Source organism: Pan paniscus, chromosome 5, assembly GCF_029289425.2.
Source record: "Pan paniscus chromosome 5, NHGRI_mPanPan1-v2.0_pri, whole genome shotgun sequence".
NCBI lineage: Eukaryota > Metazoa > Chordata > Mammalia > Primates > Hominidae > Pan > Pan paniscus.
In genome coordinates, this window is record NC_073254.2 from 188,846,013 (window position 1) to 188,870,935 (window position 24,923).

The 24,923-nt window shown below is 49.8% G+C and overlaps 1 protein-coding gene across 2 annotated transcripts in view; it reads left to right on the forward strand.

The window, feature by feature from the left end:
* The window catches only part of SMOC2 (SPARC related modular calcium binding 2), a 236,946-nt gene that overhangs the window by 166,007 nt on the left and 46,016 nt on the right, over nt 1–24,923 (forward strand). For both annotated transcript variants that reach the window (XM_008973594.4, XM_008973595.4), the window contains exons 8-9: nt 2,776–2,962; nt 12,700–12,782. In XM_008973594.4, coding sequence (XP_008971842.2) covers nt 2,776–2,962; nt 12,700–12,782 — 270 coding nt within the window. The remainder of the gene's footprint in view (nt 1–2,775; nt 2,963–12,699; nt 12,783–24,923) is intronic.

A 24,923-nucleotide genomic window follows, 5' to 3' on the forward strand; every position in this document is an offset into this window, starting at 1 on the left:
TTTTTGAGAACAATTTCTATAGATGCAGTATGTTCCTGGATAAAGCACAGAAAGTATCTCGTGTCTGGATCATCAAACCATAAATTCTGTGCACTAATAAAATTTCTGAAGAAGCGCCGCGGCGGTGCTGAGTCTTCCAGGGTGCTGCTGGAGAGGCATGAGCAAGCGCCACGTGAACACGGCAGTGATGAGTTTCCTGGGTGCTGCTGGAGGGGCATGAACAGGTGCCACGTGAACACGGCAGTGCTGAGTTTCCTGGGTGCTGCTGGAGAGGCATGAGCAAGTGCCACGTGAACACGGCAGTGCTGAGTTTCCTGGGTGCTGCTGGAGGGGCATGAACAGGTGCCATGTGAACACGGCAGTGATGAGTTTCCTGGGTGCTGCTGGAGGGGCATGAGCAAGCGCCACGTGAACACGGCAGTGATGAATTTCCTGGGTGCTGCTGGAGAGGCATGAGCAAGCGCCACGTGAACACGGCAGTGATGAGTTTCCTGGGTGCTGCTGGAGAGGCAGTTTCCGCCATCCTCAGCTGCTGCTCTCCAGAGGCGCAGTTCCATTGAGTGATGCACCAAGTGTTCTGAGGATTTCTGCAAAGCAACAACCTCCAGAAACATTTAGCACAACCCCTGCTGTTTTCCGTTTCTTCCATGACCTAAAGTAACTTACTGAGCAATTCAGAAAGAAATGCAAATCATCGTCCTTTTTATTTGTTACCAGTTTCCTCGTTATCGTTGAGGCAAAAGCCTCTTTACTATAACCCAGAGGTAGGTTTTGTTTTATGCACCTGTGCATTTGCTGAGCAAAACCTGGAGCCCACAAAAAAGTAGAGAACTTATAAGACACAATCATATGAAATTTCAGTCATTGACAAATTTCTTTCTGCTTCTTCTCTTGTTCATTAAACCGATTTTGAGCACCTACTGTGAGATTTGAATGATCCATGAGTTCTGAGCTTATTCTAAAAAATTTTGATAAGAGCATTGTCATCGTGAAGACACGATGACTTCACTTTAATGTTTATCGTCCACTCTTTCAAGTGGCTGAGTACAGCGTATGAGGTCGCCAGGGGAGAATGATTGTTAGTCACTTTGGAATAGAAATATAGGGGAGAGTCTAAAAGGTAACATTTGTTTTTACATTCTTGCAGTGAAGACACAAAACATATGCTTTTACAAAATCTAATAGCAACATTTGGTAATATAGTCAGTAATGGACTAATCATAAAATTACATATCTGATTATCCTCAGATGTTAAACAGAGTTGCTAGATATGCTAAAATCAGGGTGGTTTCCATTAATACCATCACAATTATTTATTATCTCAAAAGAAATTTATTGAGTGCCCATTACAAGCCAGGCATCCTTTTAGCATTGGAAAAATTATGCAATAGCTAACATTTGTGGAACTGTGTCAATATGCCACACTGCACCTATAATCGCTTTTAATCCCCAGAACAATTCTTTCTGCTGGGCTGTGATGTGGATGCACCACACCAGCTATGGCAGTGCTGAGCAGCTCTTATCAGCTTCCTAATGTGTCCCACCTGTCTGATATCACCTTTAGGGTCATAAAAGCTCTATAAACTATACACTGTAGTTAATCAGCTTCAAAGCAGGCTTAAAGCACCATTTGTGGAAAATCACTTCCAATTGGAGAGATTCGTGACGTCCCAGCCCAAGCTTCCTTCAGGCTGAGCAGAGAGGCTGTCCCTGCTGCTCCACCTGCGTGTTCCTGCTGCAGCCAACAACAGGTCACATGGTCTTTCATTCCTAGATGCTACCGCTCTCCCCCCAGGTGAGGGCCAGTCAGGAGGGGGTTGCCAGCACGCACTCATTCTCAGGTATTCCTGGCTTAACTATTTGGGGCAGAAGATGGATGTCAGACATACATGTCTAAACAAAGGAGAAACTGAGTTTATTAACAAAAAGAGACCAACCTTTGCACATGGCAATGTGAGGTCCTAGAATTTTTAAGTCATTGTTTTATTTGCATATGAGTGAGTGTCAGTATTCATGTAGCACAATGCCTGGTGCACAGGCTGAGTATGAATACCTCTCATTATTATTCTTTACCAGTTTTCAGTAACAAAGCTTGTTTTGGAAAGAGTGCAGTGGAAACTTTCACGATTTGGGGCTGAACAACTTTTAGATAGTGTGCACCTGTTCTGCTTAGATTTCACCTAAGTCAGACCTTGGGGAGGCCCCAGGTGAGAAAGTGGATTTTCTTCCAAGTCTCCCCCTCGTTTGGGGGTGGGGGATGGACGATGAACCGCATGTTGAGAATGAGGAGAGAGGGGTCACACAGGGAGCCTCGGAGTCTAAACACGACCTTGCCCTGGGGCCCGCTTTGAGGAATCTCCAGCCTCAATGACACTTGGTTTAGAGCAGGGAGTGGAGAAGACTTCCAGCCACAGGGCTGGTTCTGCCTCGTCACATTCAGGAGTCCTGTGGGCATCAGATCTGCTCCTGGATCCCCTCTCCCAGGCGACTGCCCATGCTAACTTGTGAGCTGTGCTGCGTGTTGAGCAGGAATGTCCATCGCTGTGGGGATGCCGTTGACAGATCCGTGATCACAGCAGCAGGCGAGGCTGCGGGAAGTGGAGCCATGTGAGGTTCTGCCTCTCCTGCTGTGCCCCCCACGCTGGCAGGCCCTCCTGCTCCGGGGTGAAGGAGGACCACATCGTTGCTGGCAGTTCTCTGTGGCCTCCCAGGAGCTCTGCATGTGGGACGACGTCGCTGGATCCTGCTCACCTTTTGCCTTCTTCTTCCCCGCAGTGTCATCCTGTGACCAAGAGCACCAGTCTGCCCTGGAGGAAGCCAAGCAGCCCAAGAACGACAATGTGGTGATCCCTGAGTGTTCGCACGGCGGCCTCTACAAGCCAGTGCAGTGCCACCCCTCCACGGGGTACTGCTGGTGCGTCCTGGTGGACACGGGGCGCCCCATTCCCGGCACATCCACAAGGTAAATAGGGTGCACCCACCCCCCCGGGACCATGGGAGGCTTTGGGGTGTGGAAGCCATGAAAGCAGAACCCCCACTTCCCCCAACACACACTGACACAGTCACACACACTCATACCCACACACACCCACGCTCTCACACACATACCCACACACACACTTATACCACACACTCATACACACACACACCCATGGTCACACACACACACCACACACACACCCACACACACCCATGCTCTCACATACACCCACACACCCACACACTCATACCACACACACTCATACCCACACACACTGACGCTCTCACACACACCCCCACACACACACCCCCACACTGTTTCACACACACACATACCCACACACCACTCTCACACGCACACAATCATACCACACACACACTGACACTCATACACACACTCATACCCCCCACACACCCACACTCATACCCCCACACACCCACTCACACCCACACACAATCATACCCCACACACCCACACACACACACTGACACTCTCACACACACATACCCCCACACACCCACACTCACACTCATACCCCCATACACACCCACACTCACACACACTCATACCCCCATACACACCCACACTCACACACACTCATACCCCCATACACACCCACACTCACACATTCATACCACACACCCACACACACACACCCACACTCACACCCACACACATACTACACACACCCACACACTCATACCCACACTCACACACTCCCCCTACACACTCTCACACACACTCTCACACACACCCACAGTCACACACAACCACTAATACACACACACACTCATACACACCCACACTCATACAATCCCCCAAACACCCACACACACACTCACATGAACATACCCACAGTCACACATTCACCCCACACACACTCACACACACGCCCCCCACACCCACAGTCACACAGTCTCATACACACAATCACCCACACTAACTCCCCCAACACATCCCCACACTCACACCCACTCACACACTCCCCACACACACTCATACACACCCACACTCATCCACACACACACCCCCAACACACTCCCACACTCACACACTCCCGTCTCATACCCACACTCACACTCACACATCCACACTCACACACACTCACATACTGTCCCCACACACACTCACACACAGTCTGTCCATCAGCTGTGGGTGTTGCTCCTCTTCACCTGGATGGTCTGGTTCTCCAAGTGGCGATCACCCAATGCTGGGTGATCCTCTGCTCTTGTGCATGAGCTGCCTATAAAAGCCAGTGGCTTGGTCAGGCGCGGTGGCTCACGCCTGTAATCCCAGAACCGTGGGAGGCCGAGGCGGGTGGATCACCTGCGGTCAAGAGTTTGAGACCAGCCTGGACAATATAGTGAAACCCTGTCACTAGTAAAAATACAAAAAATTAGCTGGGCGTGGTGGTGGATGCCTGTAATCCCAGCTACTCAGGAGGCTGAGGCAGGAGAATTGCTTGAATCCGGGAGGCGGAGGTTGCAGTGAGCCAAGATCACACCATTGCACTCCAGCCTGGGCGTCAAGAGCGAAACTCTGCCTCAAAAAAAAACAAAAACAAAAACAAAAAAAAACAGTAGTTTCAACTGTTGGAAACTGGAGGAAACCATTTCTTTGATGGCCTCCAAAAGCACCCGAGTGGCAGCTGGGAAGCAGCAGTAGCTTTGCCTTCACAGGCAGCACTGGCTCTTCTGCCCCACTCACGCCAGACGGAATCTGAAAGGTGGCTCTGGGACCCAGTGCCAGGGTGGAAACGTGGACGGCATCAAATACCAGTGGCAGCTTCCTTCTGCTCCTGGTTTTGGGAAAGGGAGCTCAGCATTTCATAAACCAAAAGAACCGATTGTCCAAGATGGTTTTTTATGGTATTCACATATGTGTGCCCCGAATTTACCACTTTTAGAAAAAGTGAGGCTGTGCTAAAGACAAGGGCAATGAAAGTTATTCGAGGGTCTGAAATACAAAAACAACTTGTTCACTCGAGTTTTGTGTGAGTTGGAGCAACGTGAGGGTTTTCACAGTAGCTCCTGAAGAACAAGAGCTGTGTGTTCATGGAAATTGTATAACCGTGAGTAGAAATGGTTTTGCAGCTCTTTGTAACATGAATTTAACTTCGATTTGTCCTAGATTTATATAAAAATAGTTTTAAAGTATATGAAAATATTATCTCTTAAATGTTATCGAATGTAGCCACTGATGTCACCTTTAATGCTTAGGCATGAGCATTTGGACGCTTCCTAAATTGTTTTCCAAATTTGTCACCAAGTGTCACCAGTAGACATTTGTGGGGGAAACTGTGTAGTTTCCAGGGGCTCAAGCCAACTAATGCCTGTTTCACCAAGATCGGGTCCACCCATCACCATCTGGCCCGGTGGGAGTCCTGCTTTGGGGAGTGTGATGACGCTGGGGCGTGAGTGCTGCCCCTTCCTGGCCAGCGCTCCACCGTCCGGCCGCCCTGGCTGACCGCCTGCTCTCGACACCCCACTCAGCCGACACTGCACAGGGGTGCTGAGGCCAGCGGCTGAGGCTTGGCTTCTGTGGGGCTGATATGGGGGATTGGTTCAAACCCATGTGCTCCGCAGGGCTTGAAGAGAACATAAACCCGTGTGCTCTCCAGGGCTTGAAGAGAACATAAACCTTTTCAAGGTTTTGGTATGAGAATTATTATTTTTTTAGTTTCTGTGCCTAGGTATATAGGGAGTACTGTTTTCTAAGAAACCTTTCTTGGAAGCAATGTTTCTGCGTATCTTAGCTCTGGCTGGTTTACTGTGCATATAGGTTGGGGCAGCCCCAGCCCCCAGTGAGGCCCCTGTAGCAGAGGTGGAGACCGCTGGCAGATGCTGTTTTACACACGCCAATGAAAATCTTTAAGCTGACAAACCCAGAGCTCCTCAAACTGGCTCTGAAATTATGAGATCAGCATTTACTACGCTGTGCCTGAAGAACCTGCCAACGTCCACTATTGTGATAGGCTAGAAACACAGTAACCCCTCTCTTCCCATCCATCGATGCTGGTTTCATTCTGCCTGGACTTCATTCCACTTTCATGGTAGAAAGAAAAGTCTCTGGCTCTCCTGTTTCCTATTTCTGCCTACAGAAGGGGGCAGCTCCGTCTTTTTGGAGTTTCAGAAAGAAGATGAAAGTAAACAAATGGAGACAGCTCCTTCGATTCTGCATGTAATTTTACCTTATTATTCATTCATTCATTCATTCAGCACAAATACTGATTATCAACAACATTCAAACCCTCTTCCAGGGACTGAGGAAATAGCATTGAATAAGAGAGGAGAGGCCCCACCTCTCCTGCAGTTTACACTCTGCCAGGGGGGTGTCGGACCCAGAACTGCTGTCCCTTGCTGCCAACAGAAAGCCCTCAAACTTACCTAGTCTCAAAATGTACTTCTCACTCGACTCTGGAGACAGGGAAGTTCTGGATGATTTCAGCGGTTCAAAGACATAATTGTTATAAGTCGTTGGTGGGGGCAGTTGTTGTTGTTTTGGTCTGTTCTGCTGTCTTCCTCTTCCTGGTGTGCTTTGCGGCTTGTTCATGTTATAGCTGTTAGGGCATCACAGTGATAATGTATTTTTGAGAAAGACTTTTTCTTTTTGTCAGCAGAGAAAATCCTTCCCCACCCACCTGCACTGGTTTCCCCTCACACTAATTGGCCGGAATATCACTGAACGCCCAGACCCAGACCTGCCTTGGACTGGGGAGAAAAGGGGAAGGGACCTGTTGTGGTCCCTTTTTCAGCACCCAGGGCAGGACTAGGATTACCCCCTTGGCACCCACAGCCACGTGGAGCAGGGTCTGTGGCTAAGAAAGTCTTGGTTTTGTTACAAAAGTGGAAGGGGAGGCAGCCTGCAGGGTCTGGTTCCTCGTGCAAACAGTTAGACAGGTGGTAGACACAAAGATGGTAGAGGTGGTGGGGCAAGACCAGGGCTGGGCCCAGTGAGGGCAGGTCAGGGTGCCGGCACAGGCCTCTCTAGGGCCGAGATGCTGGAGGTAGTTGTAGCCACGGTGGCTGGGGAGGATTGTTTCAGGCAGAGGGCAGGTCCTGGGAGAGATGAATCTGGTGTGTTTGAATGGGGAGTGACAGGGTTTGGCTGTGTCCCCACACAAATCTCATCTTGAATTGTAATTTCCATAATCCCCACGTGTCGTGGGAGGGACCTACCCTGTGGGAAGTGATTGGATCATGGGGGTGGTTTCCTCCTTGCTGTTCTCGTGATAGTGAGTGAGTTATCATGAGATCCGATGGTTTTATACGTGTCTGACATTTCCCCTGCTTGCACTCACTCCATCCTGCCGCCCTGTGAAGAGGTGCCTGCTTCTCCTTTGCTTTCTGCCATGACTGTAATTTTCCTGAGGCCTCCCCAACCATGCCAAACTGTGAGTCAATTAAACCTCTTTTTTTTTTTTTTTTTTTAGAAATTACCAAGTCTCAGGTATTTCTTCACAGCAGCATGAGAACAGATTAATACTGGGGGTGTCATAGGGGCGGGGCAGATGGGGAGCAGCTGGAGAGCTGGTGGAAGCCAGAGAACAGAGTGGGTCCACTCACAATGGGGTTGGAACATCTCTCAGGTCTCAGCTCCCCTGGGAAGCTGCTGGGACAGTTTAGCAGAGACGTGATACAATCTCTCAACAATCCTGAAAAGCACTCACATTTATTCATTCACCTTTTATTCAGTAAATATGTGAATGCCCTCAATGTTCCAGGCATTGTATTGGGAGCTGGGGATACACCAGTGAACAAAACAGGTACAGTCCATGCTTCCACGGAGCCTGCATGATAATGGGAGGATGCAGATATAAGCCAAACCCATCACACTTAGCAGACATGAGTAAACATATGGCTTAGCAGACATGGGTAAACATGTGGTATAATGTCAGATGCTCTGGAGGAAAAAAAAAAACCAATGATCCACAAGAGGGACTTGGGATGGGGCACAGCTTGAAGGAAATGGCAGGGGCGACTCCCTGAAATGCCGACATCAGAGTCAAGACCTCAAGAAGTTGGTGAGGGAGCAAGGACGCCTGCGGAAGTCCAGCCTGGTCAGAGGTGGTGAATGCCACTGAGGGCCCAGCCCCAGAACCCAGTGCAGTTTTTATCTAAAGGTGGGGTGTATCAGTTAGGAAGCTTTTGGTTTCATGTAGTGAGATGAGAAACTGATGAATGAATATAAGTGACCAGAGACGGCATGATCTCCCTAAGAGGCACAGCAGTGGAGCAGGCTCAGCCTCCGTTGAGGCTGTCATCTGGCAATGTTGCCGAGGACATTCCCTCTCCCAAATCCGCCCTGACACCCTCATTCTGTTTTCTTGGCCGTTAGGCAGGTTCCCCTCTTGGTCACAGGATGGCTGCAACAGATCTGGACATCTCATCCAGATGCCACAGTGCTCAGAGGACACAGGAGCCCATCTCTTTGTTTCTTTGGAGCCAAAAATCCCTTCCCTAGAATTCTGCTAGCAAGTTTAATTCATGGATCATTGGTCAGAATTAGATCATATGTCCATGGCTAAACCCACTGCTGGCAAGAAAAATTGAGTTGGTTTACACTGGTTTGAATTGATCACCTAGGGAGACATGGGTACTGGGCACCAGGCAAAATAATCAATATTAGGCAGTATCTGATAAGCCACAGCCAGCTTCGCCATTCCTCATCTCCCAGTGATTCTGCCATTATTGAGTAACCAGGTCACATTTCTATTTAAATGCCCTCTGTTCCATCAGCGCAATTTTCTTATTAATTTTCTGAAATAAGCAGCCCCAGGGAGATACTTTATAGTTTTGATTTATACCTGGGTTGGCAATTAAGATGTTTGTTTTCTTTAATCATCCTCAAAATTTCCTGATGGGGAAGAAACATTTAATAATCCAATAACAGTAAGAAGCTATAAACATAAATTGCATCGTCTTTTATATGTGACCCCTCTTATCCTCATGTCACCATGCATGAGAATTAAAAGGCGTTAGTTTTGTGGCAGACTCATCCCAAGGACCACAGGTACATGCCACTCTGCCCAGATGAGGCAGGGGCAGCTTGCTGTGGTGCAGTTTCTAGTTGGACCCATCACTTAGAAGGAGATATGAGGAGGGGCAGAGGCTTCAGCCCTTCCTAGTGCCCCTGACTTTTGTGTCAAAATTGGCATCTTCGTCATTGTTTGCAGATCCCGGAAGGAGGGGTCCAGGCACCTGTCGTGAGTGCAGGCCCCCATGAATGGTAGAGTCCAGGTGGGAGCCGAGGGGCAAGTTTCCCCTCAGCCACTAACAGTAGTGAGGAGAGAATGGGAAGGGGCCGTCAGACTGAGCTGAGTCAGGCTGATGGCCAGATTCTGCATTCATGTCCTGAACAGAGAGGCTGATGAAGCCTTTGTCTGTCTGCCATCCAACTGCTGGCTGTTCCTACCTCACATCTGGGCAGCCTCTGTTCCCTGACCCCAGAGCATGTCTCTCAATGAGGTGTGTAGCCTCTGTTCCCCAACCCCGGAGCGTGTCTTTCAGTGGGGTGTGCAGGGGATCGTGTGGGCATAGGACTGCATTTCTCCCTGGCAGAGAACCTGGTATCTGATGGGCAATGAGAGAAGAGACGTTTGTGTTTTTCCTTATACAAATAAGTTAAAATAAACCTATTGAAAAGAATGGTGACGGATAACAAAGCTGAAATTAACAGACTTATTTCTCCTCTTTCTCCTCTCTTGAGATTGTCAATTCTGCAAGTCATGGGCATTTCACACTACTCATTAAAACAAGCAGAATACTGTCATGTAAATATATATTTTTATATTAGCATCAGTGATAGGATTTGCAACATACCTCTATCCCAAATGTGGAACAAAACCGAAATGCCCGTCCAGGTGGCTGGCTTCCTGATTGCTTCGAAGCTAGGAGATTTGGAATGAGGGTAAGAAATGATCTAGTCTCGTGCCACCCATGTGAAGGATACAGGTACTGATCCTGAAGGGCTTCAGGGGCACAACAGAGTCCATGTTAACACTTCCTTTTTCTAACACTACAGAGCAGTCCAGGGCTCTAAGGAGGTGTGCCCTCTGATACTCGGAGAAGCAAGATGGCCCCTAAGGGCCGGAACTCTATCCTCAGAGTCTACATCATCCATTCTGAGCTGGGACATTCGCCTGGCTTTTGGCAGCTCCCCCTTCATAAGCCCTCGGGCAGGAAGGGTCCATTCTAATGTAGGTCTCAATTCGGCCCCCGAGACACTGACCCAGAGCTTGACGTGAAGATCGTTCAGCCCTCAGAGTGCCCTAGTTCTACAAATTTAACATGCATAAGTAAAAATAAGAGCTTCCTAATCCCTCAGGAAGCCAGCTTCCTGTACACATCATCTCTGGGTGAATGTTTTACTTCTCACCTGCTGGCCGCAGCAGCAGCTGCATTAGGAGACACCTGACTGGGTAACAGGTCCTTTACTGAGTTCACCTTTCTTGTGACCTCTTGGAGCTGACCCCCACCCCCACATTTTCAAAGAATATGAGTTAATGGCTTTTGGTTAGAATGTGATAGCTTAACTGTTTGCCAGAGTGTGTCAGAGACTTTAATTTCAAAAACAATATTTCAAAAAGATAGATTAAGTTTGTGTGACTGGGGTGGCAGGTTTTCTGGTATCAAAGAGGCTATTCAGGGCCAAGGGCGGCAGGAGTGCGCGGTTCCTGACTCTTATGACAGCTGGATGTGGTCCTCTCACTGGGACTGCTGGACTCTCTGGGGCGTCTGTTAGAACACTTTAAATATGTCCCTTTACAGAGAAATTTCATTTTATTTTCTATGGCTGAAAAGCATGTAAGCAATGAAAAAAATAGAACCTAAAGTGATCTCTGTGAAGTAAATAGGATCTTGTAGCCCTTTCTTTAAGAATGAAAAAAGAAAATAGGGCAGAGGGAGAGGATGAGAACTGGCGGAACGCTGGCCTCCTGACAACCTCAGGGCTCCAGGCCGGACCCCCTCCCGCTGGCCTCCTGCTTGTCGTCTTCATTTTCCAAGGAGTCTTTCTGGAGCCCCAAGACTGCACCTGTGCCCCATGATGGTGCTGGCGGGCACTGCGTCTCCCAGTGTGTCACTTGCCAGGGCCTGAGGAGGCCGCCACGAAGGATTCCATGTGCCTGACACTCATGGATGGGAGGGGCAGGGGGCTGGGGAGCTGCCATGCAGCATGAGGTCAGCTGAGTGGAGGGGAAGCGAGGAAGGTTGGTGTGGGCTGTCTGGGGTCCTGCGAGTCCACAGAAAGGGGCGGTGGGTGTGCTGACCCAGGAATCTCCCATCTCCCGGGAACACACCTCCCCGGTGTCTCCTTCATGCTGGTGAGAAGCCCCACTTCTTGGTGAAAGCCACGGTGAAGGATTTCTGCGTGCGGAAGATTGTCCTCCTTGGGGGTGGGGGCTCCGGGAGGCAGGTTCTCATGGTGGCCCGCACTCTGTTTAAATGTCCACCTCCTCCACTGGATGAGGCTGGTGGTCTGCGTGGGAGGGGTCTCCTCCTTGCCCTACACCCAGGACAAGGATAAAACCCAGGCAAAGCAGGCCTTGGTCAAGGGCTGCTGAACAGCATGCATATGGCAGTGTTTATGAGCTGCTTACCGGATTTGAATCTGACACCCTTAGGGACAGGCACCCTGATTCCCACTGCCAATTCAGTAGTACCACAGAGCCACTTGCTCCCACGAGCTCTGCAACCGCAGCAGCCAGGGCACCTGCCCTCTTGGATGTCAGCCCTGTCTGCTCAGGACTTAACCTGCAGTTTGTCATTGATGCTAAGCGGGACCAGAGAGTCGGTTTTTTTTTTTAACACTGAGGCAGACTTTCGTAGCTTCACGAGGTGGACTGGAAATGAGTTGGCCTTTGATGCTACAGGAATCTAAATCCTGAAGTCCTTTGCATCCTTTCCTTGGGCGGGGTGGGGGTAGTGGTCACACCCTCTGTCCTCGTGCACACACTCCTGCTCTGACGAAACAACCCAAGTGCTTCCTCCATCCAACCCTGCAATGGGAGGAGGGGGCGGTGTGGGCGCTGCTCCATCCAACCCTGCAACGGGAGGAGGGGGAGGTGTGGGCGCTGCTCCATCCAACCCTGCAACGGGAGGAGGGGGAGGTGTGGGCGCTGCTCCATCCAAGCCTGCAACGGGAGGAGGGGGAGGTGTGGGCGCTGCTCCATCCAACCCTGCAACGGGAGGAGGGGGAGGTGTGGGCGCTGCTCCATCCAAGCCTGCAACGGGAGGAGGGGGAGGTGTGGGCGCTGCTCCATCCAACCCTGCAACGGGAGGAGGGGGAGGTGTGGGCGCTGCTCCATATAACCCTGCAACGGGAGGAGGGGGAGGTGTGGGCGCTGCTCCATCCAACCCTGCAACGGGAGGGTGTGGGCGGGCGCTGCTCCATCCAACCCTGCAACGGGAGGAGGGGGCGGTGTGGGCGCTTGGCAGCTGCTAGATGAGACTCATTTCAGAGACGGGATGGAGAGACGGCCCTGCTGTGTGATTGAAGTCACAGTGTGCTTCTTCCTACTGACTGCAAGCAATAGCTTTCTATGCCAAATGTCCACAAAGGTGACAGAAAGGAGTGAGGAGGTCATGGGTGTCATAGCATGAGAGCCACAGGTCATGGTGTATGCTGGGGTAGGACACTCCAGAAATGGAAGACAAACCACAGCCGGTCTCAAGCCCGTTGTTTTCTCTCTCCTTCCCCTGCCTTCCCCCTGCCCATAGGTACGAGCAGCCGAAATGTGACAACACAGCCAGGGCCCACCCAGCCAAAGCCCGGGACCTGTACAAGGGCCGCCAGCTACAAGGTGAGCAGCACCCGCGAGTGTGGCCCGAATCCACAGGCCCCACCATGCAGTTTCTTGCAAATTTGGAATGAAAAAGACTTTATCTGACTCTGTTTCCCAGGGGGCCTGTCTGAGTCTGAGGCCTCCTACCTCCTTGCAGAGGGCCCTGAGTCCAGGCAGGGAGACAGGGGGCCAGGAGCCCACATGGGGAGCACCTGGGGGGCTTCCTCCCTGCTGCTGTGTATGGAAGGTCAGACATGGAAGAAAAAGAAAGGGCCCCTCACAAATCAGATCAGTACACAGCACCCCAACCTCTCTAGATGCTCCTGAACCCCACAGCCCAAAGAACCCTTTATTCATTCTACCTACATTTCACTGTCACTTTCTGATATTCCTTTTGCACTGAATCAACAGTTCATGAAGCTAAAGTTTAGGTTTTAAGAAAACATGAGTTGAAAGTATGTATTGAGTTTAATTACAAAGAAATATTGGAATGAAACAGAGGTGAATTAAAATTTATAATAATTGAAAAATGCAGTCACAAAAAGACGTCATGGGGTGAATATCATTAAGAAGCTTCAAAGCTACTTGCCATTTGTTTCATTTTGATCTTTTTTTCTCTAAATATCTCCAGATTGTGTATGTTTAACCAACGTCTCAGAGACATGAAAATCACACTACAGCATACTTTGTTTAGAGTGCGTGCTTGATCTTGTCTCACACAGAAACCGGATGAATTCCGGATGAGTAAACTTTTGTGCTTCCTCTACTATTTGTGCTGTCATTGGTAGAAAGGTTTTAAATTGTAAAAAGTAAAGATGTTCGGCTTATAAATGAGGACAGGGTAGAGCAGAATATCCACAGTCTATACATTTTTCATTGCTACGTGTTCATAGCGATTCCACAACATGAGTAACGAGAATGGTTGACACAGGGAAGCAGAGGGCGGAACGTGGTTCCGGGGACACACAGCACGGCTATTCTGCCAGCTCTTGGTAAACACCGTGCAGCTCACTGGCCTGGCTTGTTAGGAACTGTCTTTGTCTTAGTTCTTCATGGTTTCCCAGCCGTGTACCTCCCCAGTGTCTTCCTTGTGAGGCAGGTTTGAGGAATCTGTTGGTTCTAGTAATTTTTTTTTAATGAGAGTATGGTCCTTGTGTGAGCAATCAACTTGCTTTCTGTTGAATGAATCAGCTTCTTTCTGGATCTCGCAGGTGAGGGTGTGGGAAGAGATCATGATGGTGCAAACACACCCGTCCGTGTGCACGCCTAGTGAAGGGTGTTTTGCCTTTGACCCCGTGTCTGCAGGCTGTGCTCAGCTGCTGGCTGAATTCCATCCCCCTGATGGCCCTGTCAGGAGGGAGTTCTCCTCCTCCATTTTCTGGTGTCATCTCTTGTCTCTGAAGTCTGATTTTAATATTGGTGGGCAAGATGTTTCCTTAAAAGATGTAATGAACTTCTCACATGCTTGCTGCATGGAAAGCCCTCAATAAATGTTTCCTGGTTTTGGTTGGTCTTGACCTTGTCACATACACTTCAATCTGTCTTTTGCCCCTAGTGTACTTCTTGAAGGGTCCAAGACTCTTAACTTATTTTTTTTTCGATAGCACAAAGTTGCATCACTTCTAAGCCAAGCTGCACTGTGGTCTTCACACAGGTGATACGAGTGCAATTTATGGAAGTCAGTTTCGCTTCTCATTGGTAAAAGGGACAGTGACAGAGGCTGGCTTCTGCTGCCTCTCAGGAGTGCACGTGGCAGGAAGACCTTTTCATGGTGGAATCTAATCTGTTACACTCTAGACCCAGACTATTGATTTAAAGATGACACAGTCATTTGTCCAGTGAGAACAACTGGTCCTTGATATTGAGAAACATTATGTCATTGTCTTCTCTGAGTGTCAGAGGTGCCATTTGGAGATACAGCATCCCACACTGTGAGGATGGGCACGTCAGAAACCATGCTCCTCTCTGCTAAAACGGGAGGAGAAGGATAGTTAGATGCTCACGATGAAGACGGCGTTTCCTTGCCCACACCTCAGACGAAAACCAGATTGCTGAGGCATCGAAGCCACGTGACGCAAACTGTGCAAAGATCAGCTTGTGCTGTTGCCGTAGATGTTTGGGAGTGCGCTGTTCATGACCACTTAATTATTTTGATTATTTGGAGATAATTATCCTTATTAGGAAAAAACAAGTAGGTCTTAAAATAGCTCCAGGATAGAGGCTGTTCCTGGTAGAGAGGAGAAACCTATTTCCAAAATAACACAGCAGCATTTGAGTAGGAAGATCCTTCAGGTCCCATGCAGGCTGATGTATTTTATTCTTAAAAGGTACTGTTTCCTTTTGAAGTTGCTTTTCTAAGGTTTTGCTAGTGAAGGTCCTTTATTTTCCATGTAAAGCTGATAATATTTTCACACAAAATTCACTTGTTTGGGGTGAGCAGTTGATTTGTCACCAAATACTTATTCACATCTTATGTAGGACAGTTAGCAGGTGTGTGGCAGCAAACGATCATTGAGTCTTTGGAGGCCATCATTTTATTATATGGCACAAGAGATCTAGGTCCGGCTTAAGGGGCTACATAGTGACGACTGGGTCACCGTTTTGGCTTTTGAAGGTCTTCTTTCATTGCGTAGGTTTCCTCCTGGGACTATTGCATCCTCTGTAGCAGAAATTCTAAAAAGAGGCACAAAAGCACACCTTCTTAAACCACACCTTCCTAAACCAGATCTTCTTAAACCACACCTTCCTAAACCACTCCCTCCTAAACCAGATCTTCTTAAACCAGACCTTCTTAAACCACACCTTAAACTGCACTTTCTTAAACCACACCTTCTTAAACCAGACCTTCCTAAACCACCCCTTCCTAAACCAGATCTTCTTAAACCACTCCTTCTTAAACCACACCTTCTTAAACTATGCCTTCTTAAACCACACCTTCTTCTTGGACAGGTTCATCTCACTTTATTTTGCCCTGGCATCTCTGATCATACTCTGGTTGGTGTTTTAAATAACAGGGTTACTCTGTCTTTCCAGCCTCCCCAGCCCCCTGACATCCTCCCAGGTCCTCTTGTGAAGCTGGAGAACCAGGCACTTGCATTGAGCTCTGGCTCTTGTGTCGAGGCCGTGGTGTGTCTGTTGGGCCCTATGTGGCTCCCGTGTCAGGCCTGGCTGTGGCTCCCATGTCTGGCCCTCCTCTGGTTCCCATGTCCGGGACCCACCGTGGCTCCCGTGTCAGGCCTGGCTGTGGCTCTCTTGTCAGGCCCTGACGTGGCTCCCGTATCTGAGCCTTCCTGGAATTCTTCCCTCTGCTTGAGCTGCATCTCTCTTAGCTCCTGTGCCTCCCACACATCCTTCAGGATGGCTTCCTCAGGATGCCCAGGCGGCCAGCCACTCACATGCACTTGTCCAGCATGTTCCCACCTGTTGGGGCACAGCGTGTGGTGTGGGTGTGAACTCTGCCCCGTGCCTCACAGGGTCCCTGGGGAGGTGGAGACTGCACCTCCATGTTCCCGGCATCCACAAGGTGGAACGAAGGACGTAGGCAGTTTTCTTTTCCTATTAGAAGACTTTTTGGCTAAGTGATACTGGTAAGCTTTGACTTACTAGCCATGTGGTTTTGCTTATCTAGGGCCCCGCAGCACTGGTCTTGAATGGGCTTTCCAGTGTGGGGAGAGGGTGACCCCAGCCTTTACTCAAACAGCAGCGCTGGGTTCATGATCTCCATCGGGGAGAGGGTGACCGCAGCCTTTACTCAAACAGCAGCACTGGGTTCGTGATCTCCATCGGGGAGAGGGTGACCGCAGCCTTTACTCAAACAGCAGCACTGGGTTCGTGATCTCCATCGGGGAGAGGGTGACCGCAGCCTTTACTCAAACAGCAGCACTGGGTTCGTGATCTCCATCGGGGAGAGGGTGACCGCAGCCTTTACTCAAACAGCAGCACTGGGTTCGTGATCTCCATCAGGGGAGAGGGTGACCCCAGCCTTTACTCAAACAGCAGTGCTGGGTTCATGATCTCCATCGGGGAGAGGGTGACCGCAGCCTTTACTCAAACAGCAGCACTGGGTTCGTGATCTCCATTGGGGAGAGGGTGACCACAGCTTTTACTCAAACAGCAGCACTGGGTTCGTGATCTCCATCAGGGGAGAGGGTGACCCCAGCCTTTACTCAAACAGCAGCGCTGGGTTCATGATCTCCATCAGTCCTCAGGGCCCCTCCTGCTCAGTGAGAGGGGAAAGAGCCAGCACAGTCCCTTGTTCACCTCAGCTGTGACTCCAGCTCCATTTCTGATTCAGGCTCCTAGGCCCTCGGCGCGGCAACGCAAGAGGCCATCGGCACAACCTTGGCAGAGAGGAGATGCAGGCGAAAGACAGAGGTGCAGGGAGATGCACCTGTCCAGAGCAGAGCAGGCCCAGTCACCGGCGGGTTCAGGGCAGGAGCATCAGCCGAGGAGAGTTGGCTCAAAAACTTACAATGGAGACTTTGATCTAAAGTGAAGTCAAAATAAGTGATTTCATGGCCTAGAGTGCAGGGCTTCCTCTCACCTTTCCTGATCATGCAATTGTGTCTTTCACTCTCAGATATGGTTTTCCGGCTGACTGTCATTCTCAGGACCAATCTTAGTCGAATGAGCAGACTGGCTTTCCTCTGGGAGTTGCTTCATTTCAGTCTGCACTGGTGAGGAACGCTCCCGTTTTTGTCATTGTGACGATCTGCGCTGCGTGCAGTCTGATCTCACTCTCAGGCACTGTGGTCCAGGCAACCCCAAAGGCAGCACAGGAGCTGGGCCCTGGGGGTCAGGAAGATGCAGGGGAAGTCTGACGCATCCAGGGAGCCATTCCTTCCTCCACCAGCTCAGGTGAAAACAGCACTGTCTTTCTGTGGGTGTCCTGATGTTGGTGGTTCAGCAATGGCACCAGCGTGAGGACAAAGCGGGTGGCATGAGGAGCCCCTCGGGGAGCCTGGGCATGGCCCCTCTGTTACTGGCCCGTTCCCCAAGCCAGGGTCCTCTCTTGGGTCCCCAGAGCTCCTCCGCCTGGCACACAGTCTAGGAAATGATCTTTATTTTGGTCAAACAGCCTCTCACCCAAGTGTTTCTGGAAGCTCTGTGGACCCAGCAGACTTCATGAATGGTCAAGGCCTCTCCCTAAAGGGCACGGCACAGGGCCTCTTCACACCTACAGCCAGCACAGGGCCTCTTTACACCTACAGCCAGCACAGGGGGCCTCTTCACACCTACAGCCAGCACATGGAGCCTCTTCACACCTACAGCCAGCACAGGGCCTCTTCACACCTACAGCCAGCACAGGGGGCCTGTTCACACCTACAGCCAGCACAGGGGGCCTGTTCACACCTACAGCCAGCACAGGGCCTCTTCACACCTACAGCCAGCACAGGGCCTCTTCACACCTACAGCCAGCACAGGGGGCCTCTTCTCCTACAGCCAGCACAGGGCCTCTTCACACCTACAGCCAGCACAGGGCCTCTTCACACCTACAGCCACCACAGGGCCTCTTCACACCTACAGCCAGCACAGGGGGCCTCTTCACACCTACAGCCAGCACAGGGCCTCTTCACACCTACAGCCAGCACAGGGGGCCTCTTCACACCTACAGCCAGCACAGGGGGCCTCTTCACACCTACAGCCAGCACAGGGCCTCTTCACACCTACAGCCAGCACAGGGGGCCTGTTCACACCTACAGCCAGCACAGGGGGCCTCTTCACACCTACAGCCAGCACAGGGCCTCTTCACACCTACAGCCAGCACAGAGGGCCTCTTCACACCTACAGCCACCACAGGGGGCCTCTTCACGCCTACAGCCACCACAGGGTCTCTTCACACCTACAGCCAGCACAGGGGGCCTCTTCACACCTACAGCCAGCACAGGGCCTCTTCACACCTACAGCCAGCACAGGGGGCCTGTTCACACCTACAGCCAGCACAGGGGGCCTCTTCATACCTACAGCCAGCACAGGGCCTCTTCACACCTACAGCCAGCACAGAGGGCCTCTTCACACCTACAGCCACCACAGGGGGCCTCTTCATGCCTACAGCCACCACAGGGTCTCTTCACACCTACAGCCAGCACAGGGGGCCTCTTCACACCTACAGCCAGCACAGGGGGCCTCTTCACACCTACAGCCAGCACAGGGGGCCTCTTCACACCTACAGCCAGCACAGGGCCTGTTCACACCTACAGCCAGCACAGGGGGCCTGTTCACACCTACAGCCAGCACAGGGCCTCTTCACACCTACAGCCACCACAGGGGGCCTCTTCACACCTACAGCCACCACAGGGTCTCTTCACACCTACAGCCAGCACAGGGCCTCTTCACACCTACAGCCAGCACAGGGCCTCTTCACACCTACAGCCACCACAGGGTCTCTTCACACCTACAGCCAGCACAGGGGGCCTCTTCACACCTACAGCCAGCACAGGGCCTCTTCACACCTACAGCCAGCACAGGGGGCCTGTTCACACCTACAGCCAGCACAGGGGGCCTCTTCACACCTACAGCCAGCACAGGGCCTCTTCACACCTACAGCCGGCACAGGGCCTCTTCACACCTACAGCCACCACAGGGGGCCTCTTCACGCCTACAGCCACCACAGGGTCTCTTCACACCTACAGCCAGCACAGGGGGCCTCTTCACACCTACAGCCAGCACAGGGGGCCTCTTCACACCTACAGCCAGCACAGGGCCTCTTCACACCTACAGCCAGCACAGGACCTCTTCACATCTACAGCCAGGAGCATCTTTTTTCTTGGGGCCCCAAGCAATTGCTGGCGTAATTATAGTCTTTGACTCATGTAGAAACCTTAGAGGCAGCCTCTGGATTTTTCAAACACGATTTTAGCACTATTCTAATTTTTTTCAAGATTAATTATGGTTTTCTGAGAGAGCATAAAATGATCCTTACCTTTCCCTAAGTGGAGCTTAGGACATTTTCCAAAAGGCAATTAGACCAGGAGCAACACGTTCCTGCCAGGTATCATGTGACATGTAAGGACCTCAGTGTTTACCTTTTCTACAAAGCAGACAGAAGCCGGCCAGGACCTCGCTTGGCAGCCTTTAAGAGCCTCACAAAAGTGACACGAGGTGTCAATATTCTGCCCACTAAAAATGTCAACTTCTGTGATCCCTGCTGTCAGATCAAAGACTGAATTTACAGACACGAGTCTTCTAAATTTTAGCTGAGCTGGGAACAAAGCTTCAGGCTTTAGAAACATACTACTGCAGTTCTGGGGATGTGAGTAGTTAGGTGAGCTATCTGCACTCTGTGTCCATACAGGCTCACGCCAGAACCAGCTGCTCAGGGCACAGGCTCAGACTCTCCGTGACCCATGAGGCTGGGACGAGGACTGGGTGTTGAGGAGGCTGGGATGCGAGGCTGTCTGTGAGAGAGGATTTTTAACCTGGCATTCTGCTTTTGAGAGCTGTCTGGTGGCATGATACCTAAAGAACATCAACTCAGCCTCATGGGTAGGGGTGGGGAGTCCCAGATACCGCAAGAGACGGTTCCACACGGCACCACTTGGAAGAGAGAGCTGAATCTACATTATTTTATTTTTTGACCACTAAGTTTGATGTCTAAATATGAAATTTGCACATGAATAAGATTAGTAACACTTTTGAAGAAAATTGCAGTTTTTAGGAAGCGTAACAGTGAAATGGACCATTAAATCAGTTTTATTGAGAAAAGACTGCTGCAAATAAAAACTCAGAAAAATCACACATATAATTGCCATCCCAGAGGCGTCATAAGACAGGAAGAGCAGGGACAAGGGGTGCCGAGGAGTCAAGAGGTTGGGAAAAGGTGGTTTTCAAGAACCGGTGTCTGTGGAGCATCCCGAGATGCCGCTGCACCGCGGGGGGGTTGCAGGGAGCTCCTCCAGCAGCTGAGGGAGCCCGCGCAGGTGCAGGGACACAGGTGAAGTGAGCGTTTCACTCAGCACTTGCCTTTTCTCCTGGGAAAGAAAGGGGACAGGATGCACCCTGCAGAAGGCACAGGAGAGATGAGAACTAAGAAGGAGTGATATGGCTACTCTTGCAGCAAGGCCAGCAGAATTCTCAGTGGGATTTTATTACAATATTTCTTTTGGCTGATATTTTGTCTTCATGTTTGAGAGTGAGGAGACATTGGAGAAGGTTTGGGGGAATGTGGGAATTCATCATTCTCAAAAAAACAAGAACAGGAAAAGAGAAATTAAATAAACAAAGGCGTTTTATTTTCCTCAACATGTAGAGGAAAGACTAACAAATGTCTAATTATGTACAGGAGGGTGCTGGGCGCTTTTTCTGTTTATTAATTGGTACTTCAACAGCTGAGTGTGAATAACCGAGCAGGGTGGCTGTTTCTCACCGACGTGGCTGAGCAGGAGCTTTTTCTCACACACAAGGACGGGTCTCCCAGGGGCCCAGGACACTGCATTCGTGGACTCTGAAGACGGGGCAGGAAGCTGGAGCTATGGTTTCTCCCACGACCTTTCAAGCAAAAGTTTAGGACTCTGATGGGCCGGGGCACTCCGCTCTTGTTCCGCACTCACATCCGCTTGGACAAGTCCTGTCTCCACTCCAAGCTCTCTTGCATCTCGCTGGCTGCCCCACTGCTTCCTCCAGGCGAGTTTCCAAATAGACTGTAAGTAGATTCTGATCCCCATGCATGCAGCAAGAAGAGGTGTCTGGAAACCCCAGATCTGGCCTGTATTGCTTCCCATCATCAGGGTCTCCTGGCTCCAGATTAAATGTGAACTGCTTGTTGTGACCGATGAGGCCCCTCCTGGCCTTACCCCAGTGCATTTTCTGTTTTCTTCTCTCCGCCATGCATGGGACTGTGTCTCGCCTGATTGGATGGCCTGCTTGGAGAGGCGGGGGTCGCGTCCAGCACCTCGCTGAGGGGCCACGCCTCCAGCACACAGGACACAGGTCATTTCCCTGAGAGGCATGCTGACATGGATTGCCAGGTTTATGGGGTCTGCCAGGGATAAAATAATCTGAGATTTTTAATCCACCCATTGATTTCCCATCCAAGAAAACAGATCTGTCCTATGGCGTGTTATTAGCCGCAAGGCTGGCTGCATGGGAGTGGCCTGGACCATCGCCCCAGGGCCCAGTGCTCCAATAGGACCCTCGGTTTATTGCTGTGCTATCACCACTATGAAATAATTAATTTTTAAACGCGAGGCCTCCGTGCTCCATTTTGCACTGGGCCCTACAAACAAGCCGATCATGATTAGTAACAACACACAGCTTGCAATTCACTGGGCATCCAATGGCAAAGAGCCGGCGTAGTGGCATTAAGAGGCGAGTCAAGGAGAGGCGGGTAGTGGCATTAAGAGGCGAGTCAAGGAGAGGCGGGTAGAGGCATTAAGAGGAGAGTGGAGGAGAGGCGGGTAGTGGCATTAGGAGAGTCGAGGAGAGGTGGGTAGTGGCATTAAAACAAGAGTCGAGAGGTGGGTAGCGGCATTAAGAGGATAGTTGAGGAGAGGCAGGTAGTGGCATTAAGAGGCGAGTCAAGGAGAGGTGGCAAAAGAGTTAAGGCAAGGCCAGGGAATGATGATGGAAGGGCTAGGAATGTCCCGCATGGGGTGAGCACAGATGCAGACAGGAAGACGGTGTGCTCAGGACGTCAGTAGCCCAGCTTAGGCGATGGGGAAGGTGACATCGTCTCCTGCAGGGACTATGGGCTCTCGACGCAGCAGGCACACAGGCATCCGGTCTGGGAGAGACAGCGATGGCAGGAAAGATGGAGTGCCCTTCAGTCACTACTCCACAGACTCCACTAAACTAGGAACCAATTTCTGAAATTACGGGCTTCATTTTATTTGTTTATTCAATATAATAGGACAATAAATATCTTAATCTTAAAATACCCAGGAATTTGCTAGATTATCAGAGAACCAAGTGTTAGATGACCTATGACCTGACACAAAATGACCCTCAGTACAGATCAGAGAACTTGAGTTCTGAGCAGCGCCGGTGACCGCAACAGCACATTGTTAAGTTATTTTAGAAGCAATGTGGCTTGTTTTCGTTTATGGTTTCCTTTAGAGCCAGATTTTTAAAGATAAAGTGCCATTTAAAAAATTCCCAAAGACAGCAGGGAGCATTCTGAACGACAACAGGACAGTCAGCTCTGGCCAGTTTAGCCTGCGTTACTTTGAAAGTTATGATTATGCAGAAGAGAGATGGAATAAAGTTTAGATTTACGTTCATCATGAAAAAGGCATCTGCCAGACAAATTAATAATGTAAGCAATATTTCAGAGACAGTTTAAATAACTTGAGAACAAACTGGTCTCCAACACTATCAAATATATTAAATTAATTTCTAAACAATTGTTATTCTATTGCAAATAATTCCTAACTCTATTAAAGCAGTTTATCCTAAATGATTAACTACTTTAAAAGCCTTCCAAGTACGGTATACACTTAAAAATAACAAGTATGCTTTTAACTGGCCTACAGTGGTTAGTTTAGACTTCCCTCCTATCTTTTCTAAATTGATTGAGGCTCTACCATAATCAAATTAAAACCTCCTATAATGCAAGTCTCACTTACTTCCTGTTTGCCGCTGACTCAGGCAGGAAACCACCGTGGCACTCCTGAAAGCGCCCTTCTTTCTCAGAGGCTGTGCACTTCAGGTGAGACCACAGTGAGGCCAGTCCGGACAGAGGGGACTCTGCCTGGAGTCGGAAGGTCTCCACGGCCAGCTGTCCCTTGTGTAGCCAGTGCCTGCCATGGTTAGAAAGCCCACAGCTTCAGTTTACACGCTCTGTGTCTTGTGGCCCTTTTACTCTACGTACCGGTCATGGTCACTGTGCTCCTGCAGGCCGTTGTCCAGCTCGCTCTCAAGGTTCCTGACACACGGGCTCTGTGCTCCCTGAGGTTGGCAGTCACTGCCTTCAGGTCTTCAGATCCCCTGCACCAGGTTCCTCAGGCATGAAACACACAGCTCTACCTGCGTGTAATATTTGCCTGTGGTCTCTCCCCTCCACCAAACCAAGCAATTCAGATGCCTTGAGCGTTCTTTAGCTATCGGTATTTCATCTCTTCACTGAATCATGTTTATTGTTTTCACTTGGAAGCGCTTATCGTCCTGATTCCCCTATGTCTTTAAACCCAACGCTGGCAGAATACTAAGACTGCATGGTGCCTTCTCTGCTTTACCTTCTCATGAGAATTACAAATCCCTTTGTTTTCTAATTTTGCAAGCAAGTATTTATTACATGCCTGTTGCATAGGTGGTGCTTGCCAATGTTCTGGGAGATGCAAGTCAATAGAGATCCAGCTCCTGTACTCTGGAGCTGAGACCTGGCTGTGAGGATTGCAGGTTTATGACCCTGGGATGAATGCTCTTGAACAAGAAAGCCACCTTATTTCAGTTTGAAATATGGGGAAAATGGAGACTGATATATAGGAAAATTTTCCCTATGTCTAAAAATATTATGGTAGAATTCTTGCAAACTCTTTTCCAGACTTGTGCCAATGTCAAGAACATTTCACCCTCACCCCAGATAGCGCCCTTTGAGTCAGGGAACCGCAGACAGCATGGGCAGCACTGACACTGTGCAGACCGAGGAGTGAACGTGAGAAATCACTTCTGCAGGAGAAATTAATTCCAAGGGGGATCAAGACAGGGAAAATCCAATTATCCAGGTTGGATATTGGCCAGAGCACTGTGGTTATTACTTCTAGAATAAAGGCAAGACTAATAGAAATGGCCCAGCTGATAGGAGCAATTGAGTTATGTTCTTCCTGATAATTCCTTAAGAATTTAATTGGACAGACTAAGGCTGCAGTGCCCTGATGCATCAGCCGCGTGTCAAACTCCTTGGACACCCTGGATGACCAATCAAGGTCGAAAACTTCTCAAAACCTGGCTTGTGATGAATAACCACAGGCTATGGAAACCCCTAGGATGTTTTCTCAGACAGCATGATTTACTTTTTTTCTTAGTTCTCTTCTAACTTGTCAAATTAAGGACAATCTTTCAGAAACATCAGAGGTTTCCCTCTGACAGAGAAGGATAAATGGACTGCCCATTAGTTGTTAATTCGCTTTGAGAAATTCCTGAGATAAATTGTTCAAGTGTAAATTTCAGCAGACACACTTTAGTGTTTTGAGTTTCTGTCCTATTTATGCATCTTTTCTCTAC